The sequence below is a fragment of the Balaenoptera acutorostrata genome, chromosome 14 (genome assembly GCF_949987535.1).
Source record: "Balaenoptera acutorostrata chromosome 14, mBalAcu1.1, whole genome shotgun sequence".
In the NCBI taxonomy this organism is placed as follows: domain Eukaryota; kingdom Metazoa; phylum Chordata; class Mammalia; order Artiodactyla; family Balaenopteridae; genus Balaenoptera; species Balaenoptera acutorostrata.
This window is the reverse complement of record NC_080077.1, coordinates 69,175,809-69,196,553: the sequence shown is the minus strand read 5'-3', so window position 1 is coordinate 69,196,553 and position 20,745 is coordinate 69,175,809. Positions and strand designations below refer to the sequence as shown.

Below are 20,745 nucleotides of genomic sequence, written 5' to 3'. Positions count from 1 at the left end.
AAATCTAAACTAGTATATCAGAATAGAGAAAGCATCAACAGACCAGGAGTGTTCTCACAGAGTCCTGCTAAAGAATCTGCCAAAGAGTAAAAAATGCATTCAAGGACTGCAGATGTAAAAACAGTAATGAACAAGTAACAACAACAAAATGGTAATTATGTGAGGTGAAGGATGTGTTGACTAATGTTACTATAGTAAACATTTCACAATACGTGTATCAAATCGCCACACTGTACACCTTAAACTTACACAGTGTTATAGGTCAATTATATCTCAAAGAAGCTTAGGGAAAGGGGGACCAGTAATGAACAACTAGCATAAGCAAGGGAATAAAAAGAAATACCTCGTTACTACTGAGACACCTGATGGAAACTCCAAATAGGTACGCACCTTGGCCTCAGAAAGAGGTGTGAACCCGAAAATGAATGCCATTAGGATCCGAGGGAGCCTGACTGGGTTCCTCCTCTCCAGTCTCTCTTTTCTAGATTTTCATCCCCATCTCATCTCTCATCTGTGCATTCTTCCACTCCTCACTCTTCCTCCACAATCTGCACAGTACGAAACCTTCTCTAATTTCCAAGAGGATAACACACTCATTTTTCTTAGTTTAATGATTTCCTTGCTTCCCTTATGTATTTGGCTCACACCTCTATTAATGTATTGTATCCTATTGTTTGCAAATACAGAAACTCATTACGTTGGACTTTCTCACCCCCATGATGTGGCCCAGAGCTTAAAGGGAGGACTCATATTTACCTACTGAATAAATGACTGCATCCTATCTAAATATATTAGGTATATTCCTAATACATTAGGTAAATTCCCAAACAGGAAATTTAGAGCACGAGCCAAACTAATCAGCTACATTTCTTAAAACTAAAAATCGAAATCCCATTCCACATCACTACCTATATAGTTCATTTCATATCATGCATTGACTCATCATTTACACACACTTACACATGGTGTTTTGTTTTTTTTTTCCTTGTTTTTAAGTTACTCCATCACGGGCACCTTTGTAGCTGCATTATATCATTTCCGGAACAAGGTGAGAACATAAGTAAAATATACTGCCTCGGCAAAAAGAAAAGAAAAAGTAGGAGTGTGCCTCACATTCACTGAATATGAACATAAAACCTGAAGCTGATGGGAAAGCAGATGTAGCCAATCCATCATTTCAATGATTCTCAAGCACAGCACTAGAGCACTCTACCACTAAGGCTTAAGAGAAGTGGGGTTGAAGTCACTCACGCGTCAGTCCTACAGGGTAAGCACAGGACAGTCAGCACACCCTGTGAAACTGTACCCCAGTCAAGCACACCTAAGTGATTAAAGCTCCCAGTGAGGCCACAATCCAGATCCTCAATCAACCCAGAGGATAAGCTCCTGATACCTCGTACGATGGTGATCTTTAACTTTGCTGTATATCTTTTAGTCCCATCAAACTGGGCCCATTTTTTTTTTTTTTGCTACTCTTTTAGAAAAGCTCACACAAATTATGGTTTCCCCAAGCCTTCATTTCTTATTACCTCATCCAAGGACTAGACTAGAGATTATACTTCCAGGAAAGCCAAAGTGCACTTACTGTGTTGACAAAGACTAATAATAAGAGATGCTCTACTGAGTGAAGTAAGTCAGACAGAGAAAGACAAAATATCACATGATATCGCTTAAATGTGGAATCTAAAAAAATGGTACAAATGAACCTATTTACAAAACAGAAATTGAGTCACAGATGTAGAAAACAAACTTATGATTACCAAGGGGGAAAAGGGGAAGATAAACTGGGAGACTGGGATTGACATATACACACTACTGTATATAAAAGATAACTGATAACAACCTACTGTAGGGCTTCCCTGGTGGCGCATTGATTAAGAATCCACCTGCCAATGCAGGGGACATGGGTTCGAGTCCTGGCCCAGGAAGATCCCACATGCCACGGAGCAACTAAGCCCATGCACCACAACTACTGAGCCTGCGCTCTAGAGCCCGCGAGCTACAACTACTGAGCCCGCGTGCCACAACTACTGAAGCCCGTGCGCCTAGAGCCCGTGCTCCGCAACAAGCGAAGCCACCTCAGTGAGAAGCCTGTGCACTGCAACGAAGGAGTAGCTCCTGCTTACCACAACTAAAGAAAGCCTGTGCAGCAACAAAGACCCAACGCAGCCAAAATAAATAAATAAATAAATAAGTTTATGGGGAAAAAAAGAAAAAGAACCTACTGTATAGCACAGGGAACTCTATTCGGTCCTCTGTAATGACCTATATGGGAATGGAGTCTGGAAGAGAGTGGATATATGTATATGTATGGCTGATTCACTTTACTGTACAGCAGAAACTAACACAACATTGTTAACCAACTATACTCCAATAAAAAAATTAATTAGGACTTCCCTGGTGGCGTAGTGGTTAAGAATCAGCCTGTCAGGGCAGGGGACACGGGTTCGAGCCCTGGTCCAGGGAGATCTCACATGCCATGGAGTAACTAAGCCCGAGCACCGCCAACTACTGAGCCTGCGCTCTGGAGCCCACGTGCCACAACTACTGAAGCCCGTGTGCCTAGAGCCTGTGCTCCGCAACAAGAGAAGCCACCAGGATGAGAAGCCCGCGCACCACAATGAAGAGTAGCCCCCACTCGCCGCAACTAGAGAAAGCCTGCACGCAGCAATGAAGACCCAACGCGGCCAAAATCAATTAATTAATTAATTAATTTTTTAAAAAAGATGCTCCTATAAGTACACAGAACATTATTCATGTTTAGCGTTAAAGGCCTTTATCTTCCCAATTGAAAAACCCCTGACGGGCTTCCCTGGTGGCGCAGTGGTTGAGAATCTGCCTGCCAATGCAGGGGACACGGGTTCGAGCCCTGGTCTGGGAGGATCCCACATGCCGCGGAGCAACTAGGCCCGTGAGCCACAATTGCTGAGCCTGCGCGTCTGGAGCCTGTGCTCCGCAACAAGAGAGGCCGCGATAGTGAGAGGCCCGCGCACCGCGATGAAGAGTGGCCCCCACTTGCCGCAACTGGAGAAAGCTCTCGCACAGAAACGAAGACCCAGCACAGCCATAAATAAATAAACAAATAAATAAAAAGCCAGACCCTTAGCTCTTAAAAAAAAAAAAAAAAGATTAAAAAAAAAAAAAAAAAAAAAAAACCCTGACACTCATTTAGCTGCCTCTTTTGACTATTCCACACAAACCTATCATTTTGAGAAAGCCTGGTGCAGTGGCACATGCCTATAGCCCCAGCTACTCGGGAGGCTAAGGCAGGAGGATGGCTTGGGCCAGGAGTTCCGGGCTGCAGGGCGCTATGCCAACTGGGCGTCCGCACTAAGTTCAGCATTATTGGGGTAACCTCGTGGGAGCGGGGGACCATGAGGTTGCCTAAGGAGGGGTGAAGCAGCCCAAGTTGGAAAGAGAGCAGGTCAAAAGAGAAATGCATCAGAATCCAGTTCTAATACAACTTCTTATCACACTTTGGATGTGGATAGATTTACAGAAAGTTAGAAGGGACACTAGAGCTCTTGTAACCCACTCACTTCAGCTGTTCCAGCAAACAAGAATCTCACCCATCTGAAATGGATGCTGTAAGAGCCTCAGCTAAAACTCATTTAGATCTGCCTTATATGCATGTCTTGCCAGGTGACAGAATCCTTGAGGGCAGGGAGATATCTTGGTTATATTTTCCAGACCTGTCTTGATGGTCAAGACTTAAAACCTAGTAAATGGTCAGTCCGTGAACTGAGCTGGATAAACGGCTTCTGCTGTGACTATTTTTATAAAATAGTACCACTCCTCTCTCCCTTTTCTCAATTTCCCCTTTTCTCTTCATCTCAGCTCAGACTCCTCCTTACTTCCCAGGAGAGAGTAGGTTCTACCACCTCAAGGAGAAACGTGAAGAATAAAACTGCTACTCACGGGAGGACGTCAGGGTGGTTACCGATGAGTCGGCTCATCGACACACAGAGCCTTTCGTGTAAGTCATGGTTGACTTGGCCCCCAGCTTTGATGGCTTCAGCATTCCTTTCCAGCAAATCCAAAAGGAGAGGGCGCAGTTGGCGGCCAACCAGCACAGCACAGTCCTTATCCAGAAGTAACTGTGCTAAGGTACTCAAGATACACTGGCGATCTTGAGGTGTCCACACCTGAGACAAAGGCAAAACAAAATTTCTACATAAATGACTTTCATTTCTACTGCTACAGAAGAACAGAGTCCTGGCTTAAAATCAAAACATCCAATTGCCAGACTTCATAACTGAGTTCATCTTATAAAACATGGTGGGGGTTTTTTGGCAATAGAGGATTAGTTAATTGAATGTAAATGCTGTTACAAATAAGTTTCAGTCCACTGGGGTTTGAGGTAAAAGGACTGACACCAGGATTCCATGTAAAATGCTAGATAGCTTCAGCTTCCTTGAAAAGTAATGTTTCAGAGTCATAACAGTTTCCAGGGAATCCAGTGTTTCCCCCAACGCCTTTGTCTTGGAGGAAAACAGGAATTAAATGAGAAAAAAATAAAGTGCAGTTAGTATGCAAAACTGCCAACTCTCTTGAGGAAAGAATAAAGATAAGAAATCAGTTCCTGGAAATGAATGATGATATATTCCCATGAAGGCTTCAGATTTTAATTAATAAACAAGACAGATCCAAAGCAGACAGCCACACTTTGATATGTAAGATGAAATAAACCACAAAATTCTAGTGCCTGGGCTCAGTATGTCCATAAGCATAAAAAAGAAAACTGAAAAGTATGTAAAAGGTCTCATACTGCTTGTGTGTATGCAAGTCCGCACAACCCTTGCTGCTGGGCAATGTGACAGTGGGTTTCAATTGCCTGAGGTGTATACCCTCTGACTCAGCAAGCCCAAGGCTATGAATTTATAGCCTAAAGACTTTGACACTAAATGGTTATCTATACGAGTACAGCTTGAGCACAACCTAAATACCATATTCAAAAATATAATAATTTTTTCCAAAGTTCCAAAGTTGTACTTGTAGTGTTAATAATTTATTCCATTTTATTACTTACTAGTGTTTCACCATATGAGCATACCACAACTTGTTTATCCTTTTACATGTTAATAGATATGTGCACTCTTTCCAGCTATCATCAATAAAGCTACCATGAACATTCATGTACAAGAGATTGATAGACACATGTTCATTCCTCTCTCTCTTTTTTTTGGTTTTTGGCCATGCTGCACACCGTGTGGGATCTTAGTTCCCTGACCAGGGATCTAACCCAAGGCCCCTCCAGTTGGAAGCACAGAATCTTAACCACTGGACCACCAGGGAAGTCCTTCATTACTATTTTTTTTTTTTTTTTTTAGTGAAGTATAGTTAATTTACAATGTTTCAAGCGTACAGCAAAGTGACTCAGTTATACACACACACACACACACATATATATATATATATATATATATATATATATATACACACATACATATGTATATATTCTTTTTCAGATTCTTTTCCACTATAGGTTTATTACAACATATTGAATATAGTTCCCTGTGCTATTCGGTAGGTCCTTGTTATTTATCTATTTTATATATAGTAGTGTGTATCTGTTAATCCCAAATTCCCAATTTCTCCCCCCCCCCCATATTTTTGTTACTCAATCTTTTTATTACCAAAGATTGATATTGCTGGGGCACACAGTAACTGTATGCTCAACTTGATAATACACTTTTGGCCACGCCGCATGGCTTGCAGGATCCTAGTTACCCAACGAGGGATCAAACCTGGGCCCTCGGCAGTGAAAGCATGGAGTCCTAACCACTGGACCACCAGGGAATTCCCTAAACTTTCATTTTTAATTAAAAAAAAAAAAATTTTTAGGACTTCCCTGGTGGCGCAGTGGTTAAGAATCCGCCTGCCAATGCAGGGGACACGGGTTCGAGCCCTGGTCTGGGAAGATCCCACATGCCGCAGAGCGACTGGGCCCGTGAGCCACAACTACTGAGCCTGCGCGTCTGGAGCCTGTGCTCTGCAACAAGAGAGGCCACAATGGTGAGAGGCCCGTGCACCGCGATGAAGAGTGGCCCCCGCTTGCTGCAACTAGAGAAAGCCCTCGCACAGAAACGAAGACCCAACACAGCCAAAAATAAATTAAAAAAAAAAAAAAAAAAAAAAAAAAGAATCCCCCTGCCAATGCAGGGGACACAGGTTCAAGCCCTTGTCCAGGAATATCCCGCATGCCATGGAGCAACTAAGCCCGTGCACCACAACTACTGAGCGTGCGCTTTAGAGCTCGCGAGCCACAACTACTGAGCCCGCATGCCACAACTACTGAAGCCCACACGCCTAGAGACCGTGCTCTGCAACGAGAAGCCACCGCAATGAGAAGCCCGTGCACCACAAGGAAGAGTAGCTCCCGCTCGCCGCAACTAGAGGAAGCCCGCGCGCAGCAACAAAGACCCAATGCAGCAAAAAATAAATAAATAAATTAATTAAATGTTAAGAAATTTTTCAATGTTTAACAGAAGTTGTTTTCCAGAGTATCTGCACCATTTCACATCCCCACCAGCAATATCTGAGCACTTCAGTTGCTACATAACTTCACCAACACATAGTATTATTGGTTTTAATTTTAGCCATTCTAGTGTAGGTGGAGTGGTATATGGTATGAAGTATTTAATAGCCATTCATTTATCTTCTTTTGTGACGTATTTATTCAAATCTTTTACCCATTTTTAAATTGGGTTGTTCCTTTATTAACTGTGATCGGGTTGTTCCTTTATTAACTGTGTGTTTGTAGATCCTCTATTATCAGCTTGAGGAAGTTTTGCTCTATTCCTATCTTGTTTTTGTCTATTTCTTGAGTGAGCTTTGGTAATTTATATTCTCTGAATGCTCCTGTCATCTAAATTGTCTAATTTATTGGCATAAAATTTTTCATATTAGTTACTTATTTTTTTATTCTTTTCAAACGCTCTAATGGTGTCCTTCTTTCATTTCTAATAGTTTGGATTTTTCCCTTTTATTCTTGGTCAATCTTTTCAAAGAATCAACTTCTGGTTTCACTGGTTTGCTATATTGTTTGTCCATTTTCTATTTCATTCGTTTCCACTGTTATCTTTATTATCTTCCTCCTTCTATTTATTTTGCGTTTAATTTGCTCTTCTTTTTCTAATTTCCTAAGGTGGAAGCTTAAGAAATATCACTAATTTCAAACCATTTTTTCCAAATATAAGAACTTAATGTTATAAATTTCCCTCTAAATGTTATGAATTTCCTTCTAATTGTTAGAAGGAATTGTTGTGGGCCTGCAACCCACAAATTATTTAAGCTATCATACAGTTCAAAATATTTTCTGATTCTCCCAGTGATTTCTTCTTTAGCCATCAGTTTCTTTTAATTTTCTTATTTAATCTCTAACATTTAGGGATTTTTCCCAGCATCATTTTGAGGGGTTTTCCTCCTAATTTAATCTCATTGGGGTAACTGAATATGCCTTGTGTGATTTCAATTCTCCTAAATTTGTTGAGACTTGTTTAATGGCCCATCTTATGATCTATCTTGGTGAACGTTCCAGATGTGCAGAGTATGTATTCTGCAATTACTGGACACAGCATTCTATAAATGCCAGTTAGGTCAGGTTTGTTGATGGTGTTCAAGTCTTCTATATCTTTACTGATCTTCTGTATTTGTACTATCAATGACTGAGGCTAGAGTGTTAAAAGTCTCCAATTATAATTTTGAGTTTCTCTATTTTTCCTTTTCTGTCACTTTTTGATTCATGCATTTTAGATCTCACAAACATTTAGATCTCACAACATTTAGATCTCACAACAATCTTATTTATAGCAATAATAACAGCAACCACTTTTATAGACAGCACTTACTATATTCTAGGCATCTAATCCTCATAGCAACCCATGAAGTAGGTAAAATTATCCCCATTTTACAGATAAGGAAACTGAAAAATAAAAAAGGGGTAAGGTCACAAAGCTAGGAGCAGAACCAGGAATCCATGTCACAGAACCTGGCTCCAGAGTCCCTGCTTTTAACTACTCTCTGTAACTATTTAGCGGCTACCATACGTAATACATATCATATCAAGAAACTGAGACTCAGGAGAGTTGAGCAACCTGTGGGAGGACCCAAAGGCAGTTAAATAAAAGAGAACAGAGGGACTTCCCTGGCGGTCCAGTGGTTAAGACTCCGCGCTTCCACTGCAGGCAGTGCAGGTTCGATCCCTGGTAGGGGAACTAAGATCCCGCAAACCGAGCGGTGCGGACAAAAAACAAAACAAAACAAGAAAGAGAGAGAGAGAATGGATTTGATCTTCAGCCATACTTCAGCCCCAGTACCCACACATGCTCTTAAGCACTCTGCTCTTCCTCAACATAAACAGTGATCAAGGAGGTAAGATGTGACCCTGTGATTTATAAGAAATACAAATCGGGTCTTCCACCTTATTCCTGGCCGAGTTCCTAAAACCCCTGGAACTTCCTGTGATGAGAGAGAGAGATAAAGGTGTCTTGTTATGTTAATGCAGTGAATTGTGGAAAGCCACTAAGATGGGAGCTGGTTGCCAGGAGAACCAATCATGTGATTAGAGTATTGGAACTTTCAGTTCCGTGCCCTCCCGGGAGGGCAGAGGGGCTAAAGATGGAGAGTTCAATCACCAACCGCCAGAGATTTAATCAACTGTGCCTACGTAAGGAAGCCTCCATAAAAACCCAAAAGAACATGGTTCAGAGAGCTTCAGGGTTGGTTGTCCTAGTAAGTAAAACATTTCTCTGAGTTCTGTGAGCCACTCTAGCAAATTAATCAAACCCAAGGAAGAGGTCATTGGAACCTCTAATTTATAGCCAGTTGATCAGAAGCACAGGTGACAATCGGTGGTATATTGCGGGTGGGAGAAGTCTTTTAGGGCTGAGCCTTTACCCTGAAGAATATGATGCTTTCTGCAGATAAACAGTGTCAGAATTGAGTTAACTGTAGGACACCAGCTGGTGTCTGAGACTTGCTTGGTGGTGGTGGAAAGAACACCTCCACGGTGCAATTAAGAGTCAGAACTGTAGGATGGTAGCGGTAGTAGGGACAAAGCGAAAGGAACAGATCCAATACTGAGTAAGGAAAATCAGGAGGACTTGGCTATATGTGACAGAAAAGGAGTGAAAAGGGACTGGATAGAGAGACAGTGGTGTCACCAACTGAGATAAAGAAAAAAAAAGGAAGCACAATCCTAAAAAATTCTTACTTCAGATCCCAAACTCCATGAGAAGCAATGTTTCAAAAACTTTGCTGGGGGGGCTTCCCTGGTGAAGCAGTGGTTGAGAGTCTGCCTGCCAATGCAGGGGACACGGGTTCGAGCCCTGGTCTGGGAAGATCCCACATGCCGCGGAGCGACTGGGCCCGTGAGCCACAACTACTGAGCCTGCGCGTCTGGAGCCTGTGCTCCGCAACAAGAGAGGCCGCGGCAGTGAGAGGCCCGCGCACCGCGATGAAGAGTGGCCCCCGCTTGCCGCAACTAGAGAAGGCCCTCACACAGAAACGAAGACCCAACACAGCCAAAAATAAATAAATAATAATTAAAAAAAGAAAAAAAGAAAAAAATGATAGTGTCTATTAACTGCTGCTAAATATAAGCACTAATCCATTCCTAACTACTGTATTTAAAAAAAAAAAAAAAAAACTTTGCTGGGACTTCCCTGGCAGTGCAGTGGTTAGGACTCCGTGCTTTCACTGCAGAGGGCCCGGGTTCAATCTCCGGCTGGAGAACTAAGATCCCACAAGCTGCGCGGCTTGGCCAAAAAAAAAAAAAAAAAGCCTTTGCTTTCCAGTAAAAATTATTTTGCTTCCCAAAATAGGAGAAAAATAGAATGACAACACAATCAACTCTTCTCTGAGCGAAAGGCTTGAAACTATTACTGAAAATGGAAAGGAACAAACCTGAAAAACATCTCTCAGATTGGATAGAATCTGAGAGACAGATTACGTGAGACAAAGAAAGGGGAAGCACAGGTGTCCCAATCTCCTTAATTCAACTAAACTTTCGAGTAGCTTTTAAGTTCCTTAGCATTACTATATAGTCTCAGAATCTACCTGAGTGGTTCGCACTTCAAAATATCAGATTCTCTTAAAAACGGCTACAAACCATTTTTCTCATTTTACTCACAATACATAAGCACCAATTTTATATCCAATTACAGTGGAGAATCATAAATAAATCCCCTTTTGTCCATGGTCCATGAGCCCCAGCTTCAGAACCTCTGTTCTAAATGCAAGCCCACTTACAGAAAAATACGTCTAGCCATAATACATAATTCAGGAGCCTGTCACCACAAGCTCGGCTCATATAAACTGATCATCTCTATCCTTAGTCCAGCCCACCAAAAATCCATTTTCTTTCCTAGACCTCTCCATTTATGTGATTCCCTTCCCTGGGGGAATCACAAGCCACATAACCCCAGGCATATCTTCCACTCCCCTTTGCTATACATGTTCATTTGTTGTCACCAAACAGAAATGCCTCTCATGTTAGTTCCCAGCTACTCCAGACACAAAATACTGCTGTTGTTTTCTAAGCAATAGGATATATACGGTCTACATACTGGAATTAGAAAAAAAAATTTTTCTACCCTCAAGAAGCTAACAGGACTTCCCTGGTGGCGCAGTGCTTAAGAATCCGCCTGCCAATGCAGGGGACACGGGTTTGAGCCCTGGTCCAGGAAGATCCCACTTGCCACGGAGCCACTAAGCCCGTGCGCCACAACTACTGAGCCTGCGCTCTGGAGCCCGCATGCCACAACTACTGAAGCCCGTGTGCCTAGAGCCCGTGCTCCGCAACTAGAGAAGCCATCACAGTAAGAAGCTCGCGCACCGCAACGAAGAGTAGCCCCCGCTCGCCGCAACTAGAGAAAGCCCGCGCACAGCAACGAAGACCCAACGCAGCCAAAAATAAATAATAAATTAATTAATTTTAAAAAAAGAAGCTAACAGATATGGGGGGGGTGGGGAAGCACAAAACACGAAGTTAAAATGCCACGTGAAAAAACTCAGACAGCTGGTGGTAAACGAGAGATCGCTCTTAAAAGGCCAGAGCACCCATTTCCCAGAAAACCAATTCATAATTCCCATGGTTTAGAAATTATGCACTCAATGTCTCGCTTTGTCCATCAGTTGTTTTCTGTGTTTATGAACGGTCTCTAAAGATAGACACTAAATACCCTGTGGGCAGAGACCTTAACGAATTTATGTCTCCTCAAAGTGCCATACTGTGTGCTAGGCAGAGCAGGAACACAATCAATGCTTGTCAGTGGGCCGAAAAGTCGGGACTGGGCAGACAGGAAACATTCACCCAAGCTAACAGGGGTGACTGGACTCGGCACACTTAGATAATACATATGTCAAAAGGGCAGACACACAACCTCAATTACAGAAAAACCACCCACATTTCTCTCCGAAGGCCACATCTGCCGCACGCAGTCAGGGCGCTGCAAGGGGGTAAGTCGGTGGAGAGGGGAAGGCAAGTCTCTCCCCCCGAGAAAAACAGAAGGCTCCTTCCTGGCTTCTCAAACGCGCGCGGACGCCTCCGCCACGGGCCAGCCCTGGGGAGCGGGCCAGAGTAACAAGACGCCGCTTTCCTGTCCCCTGCGTCTCCGCGCAGGGCCATGGGGCACGCGCCAGGGGGGTGGCGGGGGCGGCCGGGCGCTTTCCCTCTCGCTCCTTCTCTTACCTGCTTGACCAAGAACCTGCCCAGCTCGCTGCGGCTCTTCTCGTTCTTGGCAGCGATTAACCGCAGAGGCGCGGCCGCCACCTCCAGCAAGAGGTGCTCCATGACCGCGGGCCCTCCGCCCCAGACGGCCACCGACGCTCCCTGCTTCGCGCTCAGAGCCCCTGAGCCGCTGAGGTCCCCGCGCCGGAGCTGCCACCAACTTCGCCCCCAGAGAAAACAACCGCCGCTTCTCCGCGGACACCCAGAACGCTGCAGCACACGTGGGGGGAGCACGCGGCGCACTACGTCACCGGCCTGCGACGGCGCAGGCCTGAGACGCCGGCCCCGCCCCGCGACGCCGGCCCCGCCCCCTCGGCACCGGAAACGCGGGCGTCCCTATCCGGGCAACTCCCGCTGGGGAATCCGAGCAGAAATGGCTTGTAGAGCCGAGGCAAGAGCTTGCTGTGATGGGAGGTCCGGAGACGACGAGTGGTGGGATAGCGAGACAGAAGATTCCGCCATGCGGGAGAAGCTAGGGAGCCTGTAGGGGTATGGGATCCTTCTGCCTCAACAGGCGAAAAGATCAGATAGGAATGAAAAGCAGATTCGCCTCTTCTGACCCAGCAATTCCCTTTTTAGACCTCTGGCCTGTGGAAATTCACACACAAGTGTAACAAGCATAGCCCTGGCAGCATTCTTTTTTTTTCTTAATTTTTGGCAGCGTTGGGTCCTCGTTGCTGCGCGTGGGCTTTCTGTAGTTGTGCTGAGCGGGGGCTACTCTTCGTTGTGGTGCGCGGGCTTCTCATTACGATGGTCTCTCTCGTTGCGGAGCACGGGCTTTAGGCGCGCGGGCTTAGTTGCTCCGCAGCATGTGGGATCTTCCTGGACCAGGGCTCGAACCCGTGTCCCCTGCATTGGCAGGCAGATTCTTAACCACTGCGCCACCAGGGAAGTCCCTTGCAGCATTCTTAATATAAATATTGGGTATAAATGTTAAGATGGGTGATAAAAGAAATTTTCACATATTGACATATATGAAAGTCATTCTTGGCTTATGCATGAGTTAACTTGAATTTTATGCTAACGAAAATAGCCTGTTTATGGCCTATCAGACATAAATTGTATATCTGCTCTAATTATTCAAGAAAAGAGCACACTGACCAGAAGTAAAGAATGTCCATGTTAAATATAAAGATTAAATGTCTCTCTTCCTGGGATGCTTATGCTAGTACTCCTTTGATGATGAGACTTCCTTTCCAGGTGCCAAGGCCATGCTGGCTTGCTGTGTACTTGCTGATCTGTGTGTGTGTTGTTGTTTTTTAAAACCTTGAAGGAATGTAACCCTGTCTTGTTTAATGTTCTTCGTTCTGACAAGATATAAAACTGTGCTGGAAACCATGCTTCTCTGGAGCAGCTTCTCAGAGTAATCTGGGAAGCTGGCTTCCAGGCTAGTCCTTAGTTTGGCTCAAATAAAACTCTTTTCTATTCTTATTATAGATTATTGATTATTTTCATTGACATGGGAATGAAATAAAGTATGTAAGGTATAGAATAGTCTTCAGGCACTGTGAAGAGGGGTGTTGAAGAGTACATAAAAATTAACAGAACATTTACGTCAAGTTCATAAACAAGCCAAAATAATGACAAAGTCAGACTAGTGGTTGCTTTTGGGGGGTATTGCCTGCAAAGGGCCTAAGGGAACCTCCTAGGGAGACGGAAATGTTTCATTATCTTCCCCTGGGTTGTGGTTACTCTGGTAGATACAAAAGAGAAAAAAAATCAACTGTACGCTTAAGATTTGTGCACTTTTGTAAATTCTACCTCTAAAAAGTGTTTTAAAAGGGAGTAGATCCTTCTGTACTGACATGGGTAGATCTCCAAAGGAAGTTTAAACCTTTTAAAAATGTATTTCAATTTGAATTTTTGTCCAGGATTTGAATGTTTGCTCCTTGGGGAACTCAAACTCAACAGCAGAACTTTCAGAACAAGTGAACTATGAAAATGGGACAGAATACATTTCCAAATAAATAATATTTTTAAATTTCCAAGAAGAGGGACTTCCCTGGTGGCACAGTGGTTGGGAATCCGCCTGCCAATGCAGGGGACATGGGTTCGAGCCCTGGTCCGGGAAGATCCCACATGCCGCAGAGCAACTAAGCCCGTGCGCCACAACTACTGAGCCTGCGCTCTAGATCCCGTGAGCCAAGCTACTGAAGCCTGCATGCCTAGAGCCCGTGCTCCGCAACAAGAGAAACCACCGCAATGAGAAGCCCACGCACCGCAACGAAGAGTAGCCCCCGCTCACCGCAACTAGAGAAAGCCCGCGCACAGCGACGAAGACCCAACACAGCCAAAAATAAATTAATTAATTAATAATTTAAAAAAAATTCCAAGATAATTGAGAGGGTTCCCTGAGAGGTCATAGCACAATAGATGAAAAATTACCCACACTTGTGGAGTGACTCAATTTTTTCCCTGGGTATCTCCCATGTATACCTGAAGTATACATGTTAATTAACATGTTTGTTTTTCTCTTGTTAATCTGTCTTTTATTACAGGGCTCTCAGCCAAGGACTCAGAAGGGTAGAGGAAAATTATTTTTCCTCCCCTATATACCCTTTCTCAGGAATATGTTGAAAAAGGTGCTCCTCTGTATGAGGGTATAAACCAAGAAAGAGGAAGATATGGTATCTAGGAAGTGAGAGCTTCAACACAGAAAGAAAAATGTGAAAAGAATACTTAGGATGACTGTTAAGAGAAATCCCAAGACTTTTATTGGGCAGCAGCGGGAAAATCAACAGCTCTAAGGTAACTAAACTGATAGATCAGGTCAGTGGTTGCCTGGATATAGGAGTGGAAGAAGGACTGACTGCAAACAGCTGCGAGGCAATATTCTGGGGTGATGGAAATGTCTAACATTGGATTATGGTGATGGTGGCACAACTCTATAAATTTACTAAAATCGTTGAATTGCACACTTCCAATGGGTGAATTATGCTCAAGAAAGCTCTAAAAGTAATGCTAATGATAATCAACAAGGATAAGACGTGTAGGTATCGATGAAACAAAACTGGCAATATATTGATAATTATTGAAACTGGATGTTGGGTAGTGGGAGTCCATAGACTTGCCTTTCTACTACTGTATATGTTTGGAAATTTCAATAATAAAAGATAAAATAATATATTTTTTAAAAGACTACTAGGGTTACGTCAGAAGGACTCAGGTAAAAAACGGTAGCAGAATATGCCACCCCCAAAACATGCCGCTTTGGCAGGAAGGATTTCAAGACATGCCACCCCAAAATATGACACTTTGGCATACTGACTATCTTTTGCTAAAGGTACTCTGGAAACAACAGATGCAGATGTTTCTACTTAAAAACAGGCCATCAAATTTCCCATGAGAAATGTGCCCTCCCTGAACCAGCAATAGAAGAACATCATTGTCACCTGAGACTGGTAATCAACATTCAAATGGATCTGTAGAAACAAACCTACTAAAACAACCCTTATCTTCCGTATATCTCCTAGTCTCTTTCCTACAATTTACTGCCCCTAGCCCAAACCCCTTTTGTCGTGTAATTTCTTCACAAATTTATTGCTTCTTTGTCTAAGAGGTACATAAGCTTTCTTGAACTGAAAGCAATTGAGAGAAACAGATACAGGCATACCTTGGAGATACTGCAGGTTTGGTTCCAGATCACCACAATAAAGCAAACATCAAAATAAAGTGAGTCACATAATTTTTTTGGTTTCCCAGTGCATTTAAAAGTATGTTTGCACTATACTATAGTCTATTAAGTGTGCTATTAATAACATATCTAAAAAAATTACATACCTTAATTTAAAAATACTTTATTGCCAAAAACTGCTAACCATCATCTGAGCCTTCAGCAAGTCGTAATATTTTTGCAATAGTAACATCAAAGATCACTGATCGCAGGTATCCATAATATAGTAACAATATAGTAATAATGAAATAGTTCGAAATGTTGCAAGAATTACCAAAATGTGACACAGGAGCACTAACTGAGCAAATGCTGTTGGAAAAGTGGTGCTCATAGACTTGCTCAATGCAGGGTTGCCACAAACCTTTAATTTGTAAAAATCACAATATCTGTGAAATACAATAAAGCGAAGCACAATAAAACAAGGTATGCCTATACAAAAGCTCTCTGCCCTCCCCCTATTTGCCCTTAATTTATAAAAGTGTCCCCTCTTCTATCTCTACCACGAAAGACAGACGCTAATCACTGGAGACAACTTTAGACCCTTATCAGCCCGGAGACAGCATCAGAGGAAACTATCAAACCTTACTAAAACTACACTGTTGGTGGGAATGTAAATTGATACAGCCACTATGGAGAACAATATGGGGGTTCCTTGAAAAACTAAATATAGAACTACTGGGACTTCCCTGGTGGTGCAGTGGTTAAGAATCCGCCTGCCAATGCAGGGGACACGGGATCGAGCCCTGTTCCAGGAAGATCCCACATGCCGTGGAGCAACTAAGCCCGTGTGCCACAACTACTGAGCCTGTGCTCTAGAGCCTGCGCTGCAACTACTGAGCCCATGTGTCTCAACTACTGAAGCCCACATGCTCTAGGGCTCGTGTGCCGCAACTATTGAGCCTGTGTGCTACAACTACTGAAGCCTGCACGCCTAGAGCCCATACTCCACAACAAGAGAAGCTACTGCAATGAGAAGCCCGTGCACCACAACAAAGTGTAGCCCCTGCTCACCGCAGCTAGAGAAAGCCTGCGCACAGCGACAAAGACCCAACCCAGCCAAAAATAAATAAAATTTAAAAAAAAAACTTAAAAAAAAAAATGGAACTACCATATGACCCAGCAATCCCACTTCTGGGCATATACCGGAAGAAAACCATAACTCAAAAAGATATACAAACCCCAATGTTCATTGTAGCACTATTTACAATCACCAGGACATGGAAGCAACCTAACTGTCCATCAACAGAGGAATGGGTAGAGAAGATGTGGTACATATATACAATGGAATATTACTCAGCCATGAAAAGGAATGAAATTGTGCCATTTGCAGAGATGTGGATGGATCTAGAGACTGTCATATAGAGTGAAGTAAGCCAGAAAGAGAAAAACAAATATATAATATCATTTATGTGTGGAATCTAGAAAAATGATACAGATGAACTTATTTGCAAAGCAGAACTAGAGACACAGATGTAGAGAACAAACGTATGGATATCAAGGGGGGAAGTGAGCGATGGGATGAATTGGGAGACTGGGATTGACATATATACACTACTATGTATAAAATAGATAACTAATGATAACCTACTGAACAGCACAGGGAACTCTACTCAGTGTTCTGTGGTGACTTAAATGGGAAGGAAATCCAAAAAAAGGGGGTATATGTATATGTGTAGCTGATTGACTTTGCTGTACAGCAGAAACTAACACAACATTGTAAAGCAACTATACTCCAATAAAAATTAAAAAAAAAAAACCTAGCCCTTATTTACCACTAGTTTCCCCATATTTTTGCCTTCTTACAATTTGCCACTCTTAGAAGCTCAAAGTTCTTTCCTTTGTCTTGTCACTTCTCTAAAAAAAATTTATTGTTCTTTTTTTAAGATGCCATGTAATGGACTTCCCTGGTGGCACAGTGGTTAAGAATCCGCCTGCCAATGCAGGGGACACGGGTTCAAGCCCTGGTCCGGGAAGATTCCACATGCCGCGGGACAACTAAGCCTGTGCACCACAACTACTGAGCCTGTGCGCCTAGAGCCCGTGCTTCGCAACAAGAGAAGCCACCGCAATGAGAAGCCTGCACACCGCAACGAAGGGTAGCCCCCGCTCGATGCAACTAGAGAAAAGCCCGCACGCAGCAACAAAGACCCAGTGCAGCCAAAAATAAATAAATTCATTAATTTATATTTAAAAAAAAGATGCTAGGTAAGCCCAAGTTCTAACTATCCCTTTGAGTTACTCATCTGTGAATGCTCCCATGTGTATGCACAATGCACATGTTAATAAATATCTGTCTTTCTCTTGTTAATGTATTTTGTTAGTCTAATTTATGGGGCCCAAGCTGGTGAAACCAAAATGGGTAGAGGAAAAAGATTTCTTTCTCTCCCTTACAATACCAACTTGAAGAGGCTCCCACTGACCAAAGATAGTACAATATGAGCTTCAATAAGGCTAACAACTGCAATGAGTTGAAACCTGTTGTATATGTCTAAATCCATGAATACATAATATTTTTAAAAATTGGTTACCTTTGGAGAACAAGAAATCAATCTTAAAAGCTGGTAAGTAAAAGGAAAAAGTCAAAATTTTATCTTGCTTTTCATATATGAATTGTACCTTGTCCTACTGGGTAACCAAATAGATGATAAGTGTCTCTTCATTAAAATATTCCAGTTAAGGGCTTCCCTGGTGGCGCACTGGTTGAGAATCTGCCTGCTAATGCAGGGGACACGGGTTCAAGCCCTGGTCTGGGAAGATCCCACATGCCGCGGAGCAACTAGGCCCGTGAGCCACAACTACTGAGCCTGCGCGTCTGGAGCCTGTGCTCCGCAACAAGAGAGGCCACGATAGTGAAGAGGCCCGCACACCGCGATGAAGAGTGGCCCCCGCTTGCCACAACTAGAGGAAGCCCTCGCACAGAAACGAAGACCCAACACAGCCAAAAATAAATATAAAAAAATATAAATATATAAATAAATGAAAGATTACTATAAAAAAATTCCAGTTAATATAAGACAGAATTAGAATATCACCATTTTGCAACATCCAATTAATTAATTGATAAATGGTTGCTGACATCACAAAAGGAGCAAAAAAACCCAGACTTTAGGTGGCTCCTGATGAAAGAACATAATGCCACCTATGGTCTTGTCAAAAGGATCAAATCTCTAGATCCAGCTGCCAATTTGCAAAAAATAAAGAGGACAGAAGAATATGCTAAACTGAACCATGAATATGTAATCAGAAAAACTCAAGACAGTTGGGAGATTCTGCAGGTCAAAAAATCAAGTTTTTTAAGAGATCAATTTAAAGAAAAAGAAAGGAGGACTTCGCTGGTGGTCCAGTGGCTAAGACTCCGTGCTCCCAATGCAGGGGGCCCAGTTTCAATCCCTGGTCTGGGAACTAGACCCCAAATGCTGCAACTAAGATTTTGCATGCCACAACTAACGATCCTGCATGCCACAAGGAAGATCCCAAATGCGGAAACGAAGATCCTGCGTGCTGCAATTAAGACCTGGCGCAGCCAAATAAATAAATATTAAAAAGAGAAAAATATATATAGAAAGATAAAGAAAAAGAAAGGTATGGGAGGGGGAAACTGTCAATTATAAGAGACTGCTGTGAACAAGATACTTCTGTTCCCCAAAATTCATATGTTGAAGCCCAAATTCCCCAAGTAATGGTATTTGGAGGTGGGGCCTTTGGGAGGTAATTACATTTAGATGAGGTCATGAGGGTGGAGCCCTCATGATGGGATTAGTGCCCTTACAAGAAGAGGAAGAAACCAGAGCCCTGGCTCTCTGCTGTGGGAGGATACAGCAAGAAGGCAGCTGTCTGCAAACTAGGAAGAAGGCGCTCACCAGACACTGAAGCTGCTGGCACCTGGAATTCAGACCTCCCAGCCTCCAGAACTGTGAGAAATTTATGTTTGGTGTTTAAGCCATCCAGTCTATGGTATTTTGTTATAGTAGCTGATATGACTAAGACTGAGACTTATAAGACATCAAATTTTTAAAACACAGGAAAAACTAACTTATAGTGCTTACGCACTTGGTTAATAAAACCATGACAAAATGCAAGAAAGTTTTTACTCTGAAAGTCAGGGTAGTAATTACTTTTTGGGAGGAGGAGAGGGGCTATGATTGGGACAGGGCTTAGAAAGAAGTGTCTAAGTTCTATTCCATGACCAGGGTGGTAGTTACAATGAATTTAATGAGTAAGATTCTTTAATCTATATCTTTTTTTTGTTTTAAAGTATAAAAGTTTTTTTTTTAAAAATGAATATAGAAAATGCAAATAAAAGCTAAAAATTTGTGGGATTCAGAATTCAGGAAACATCTGGTGTAAGAGTTCTCATTTCTCCCAGGCCCTCTTCCTTAACCTCTAGTTATTACCATCAAAAAATTACTGGCGAGACTTCCCTGGTGGCACAATGGTTAAGAATCCACCTTCCAATGCAGGGGACACGGGTTTGAGCCCTGGTCGGGGAAGATCCCACATGCCGCGGAGCAACTAAGCCTGTGTGCCACAGTTACTGAGCCTGCACTCTAGAGCCCGCGAGCCACAACTGCTGAAGCCCACATGCCTAGAGCCCGTGCTCCGCAATGGGAGAAGCCACCGCAGTGAGAAGCCCACGCACTGCAACAGAGAGTAGCCCCCGCTCGCCACAACTAGAGAAAGCCTGCATGCAGCAACAAAGACCCAACGCAGCCAAAAATAAAAAATAAATAAATTTTTTAAAAAGTTAAAAAAAAATTACTGGCACCTCATTAGGATATATCATTAGAAGTATTATGTGAAGTTCAGAGAGTGCTGAACCAGCATCTAAAGACCTGAGTCATTAAGGTTGCACTTTTTTCAACCTTAGAAAAAAGATTGTGACCTGGGTTAAATGACTTAACCTTCCTAGGCCTTGGTTTTTCTCTAAAAGTTCTGATTCTGTGTCTATCTCCCAGGGTGAATAAAAACTCCTGGAACACAGGATCTGCCTTATTCATCTTTGTATCTCAACTTACTTTGTCACACATATAATAGGCATTTAATAAATATTCAATCCTTCCAGGTATTTAGGTGACTGAGAAAACCAGGAGCAATTTACTTAATTAAATCACTTATGTGAATTATAAAATAAATATATTTGTTTAGAAACTGATACACTATCTGATTTCCCTATCTACTTATAAACTGTGTAGGAACAAATGCAAATTAAGAGGATTATTCTCCCTGTTGAAAAATAAGGGAAGAAACTCCTCCTCTCCCCCATTCACCCCTCCCTTTTCAGTTTTTTTTTTTTTTTTTTTTTTTTTTTTGGCTTCGGGGCAGCTTGTGGGATCTTAGTTCC

The 20,745-nt window shown here is 42.7% G+C and overlaps 1 protein-coding gene across 1 annotated transcript in view; it reads right to left on the bottom strand.

Annotated features, from left to right (window-relative positions):
• Positions 1-11,957, bottom strand: part of MDN1 (midasin AAA ATPase 1) — a 158,912-nt gene extending 146,955 nt beyond the window's left edge. The window contains exons 1-2 of the mRNA XM_007195955.2: positions 11,693-11,957; positions 3,919-4,145 (exon numbers count right to left, since the gene is read on the bottom strand). Coding sequence (XP_007196017.2) covers positions 3,919-4,145; positions 11,693-11,794 — 329 coding nt within the window. The 5' untranslated portion in view covers positions 11,795-11,957. The remainder of the gene's footprint in view (positions 1-3,918; positions 4,146-11,692) is intronic.
• Between the last annotated feature and the right edge of the window lie 8,788 nt (positions 11,958-20,745).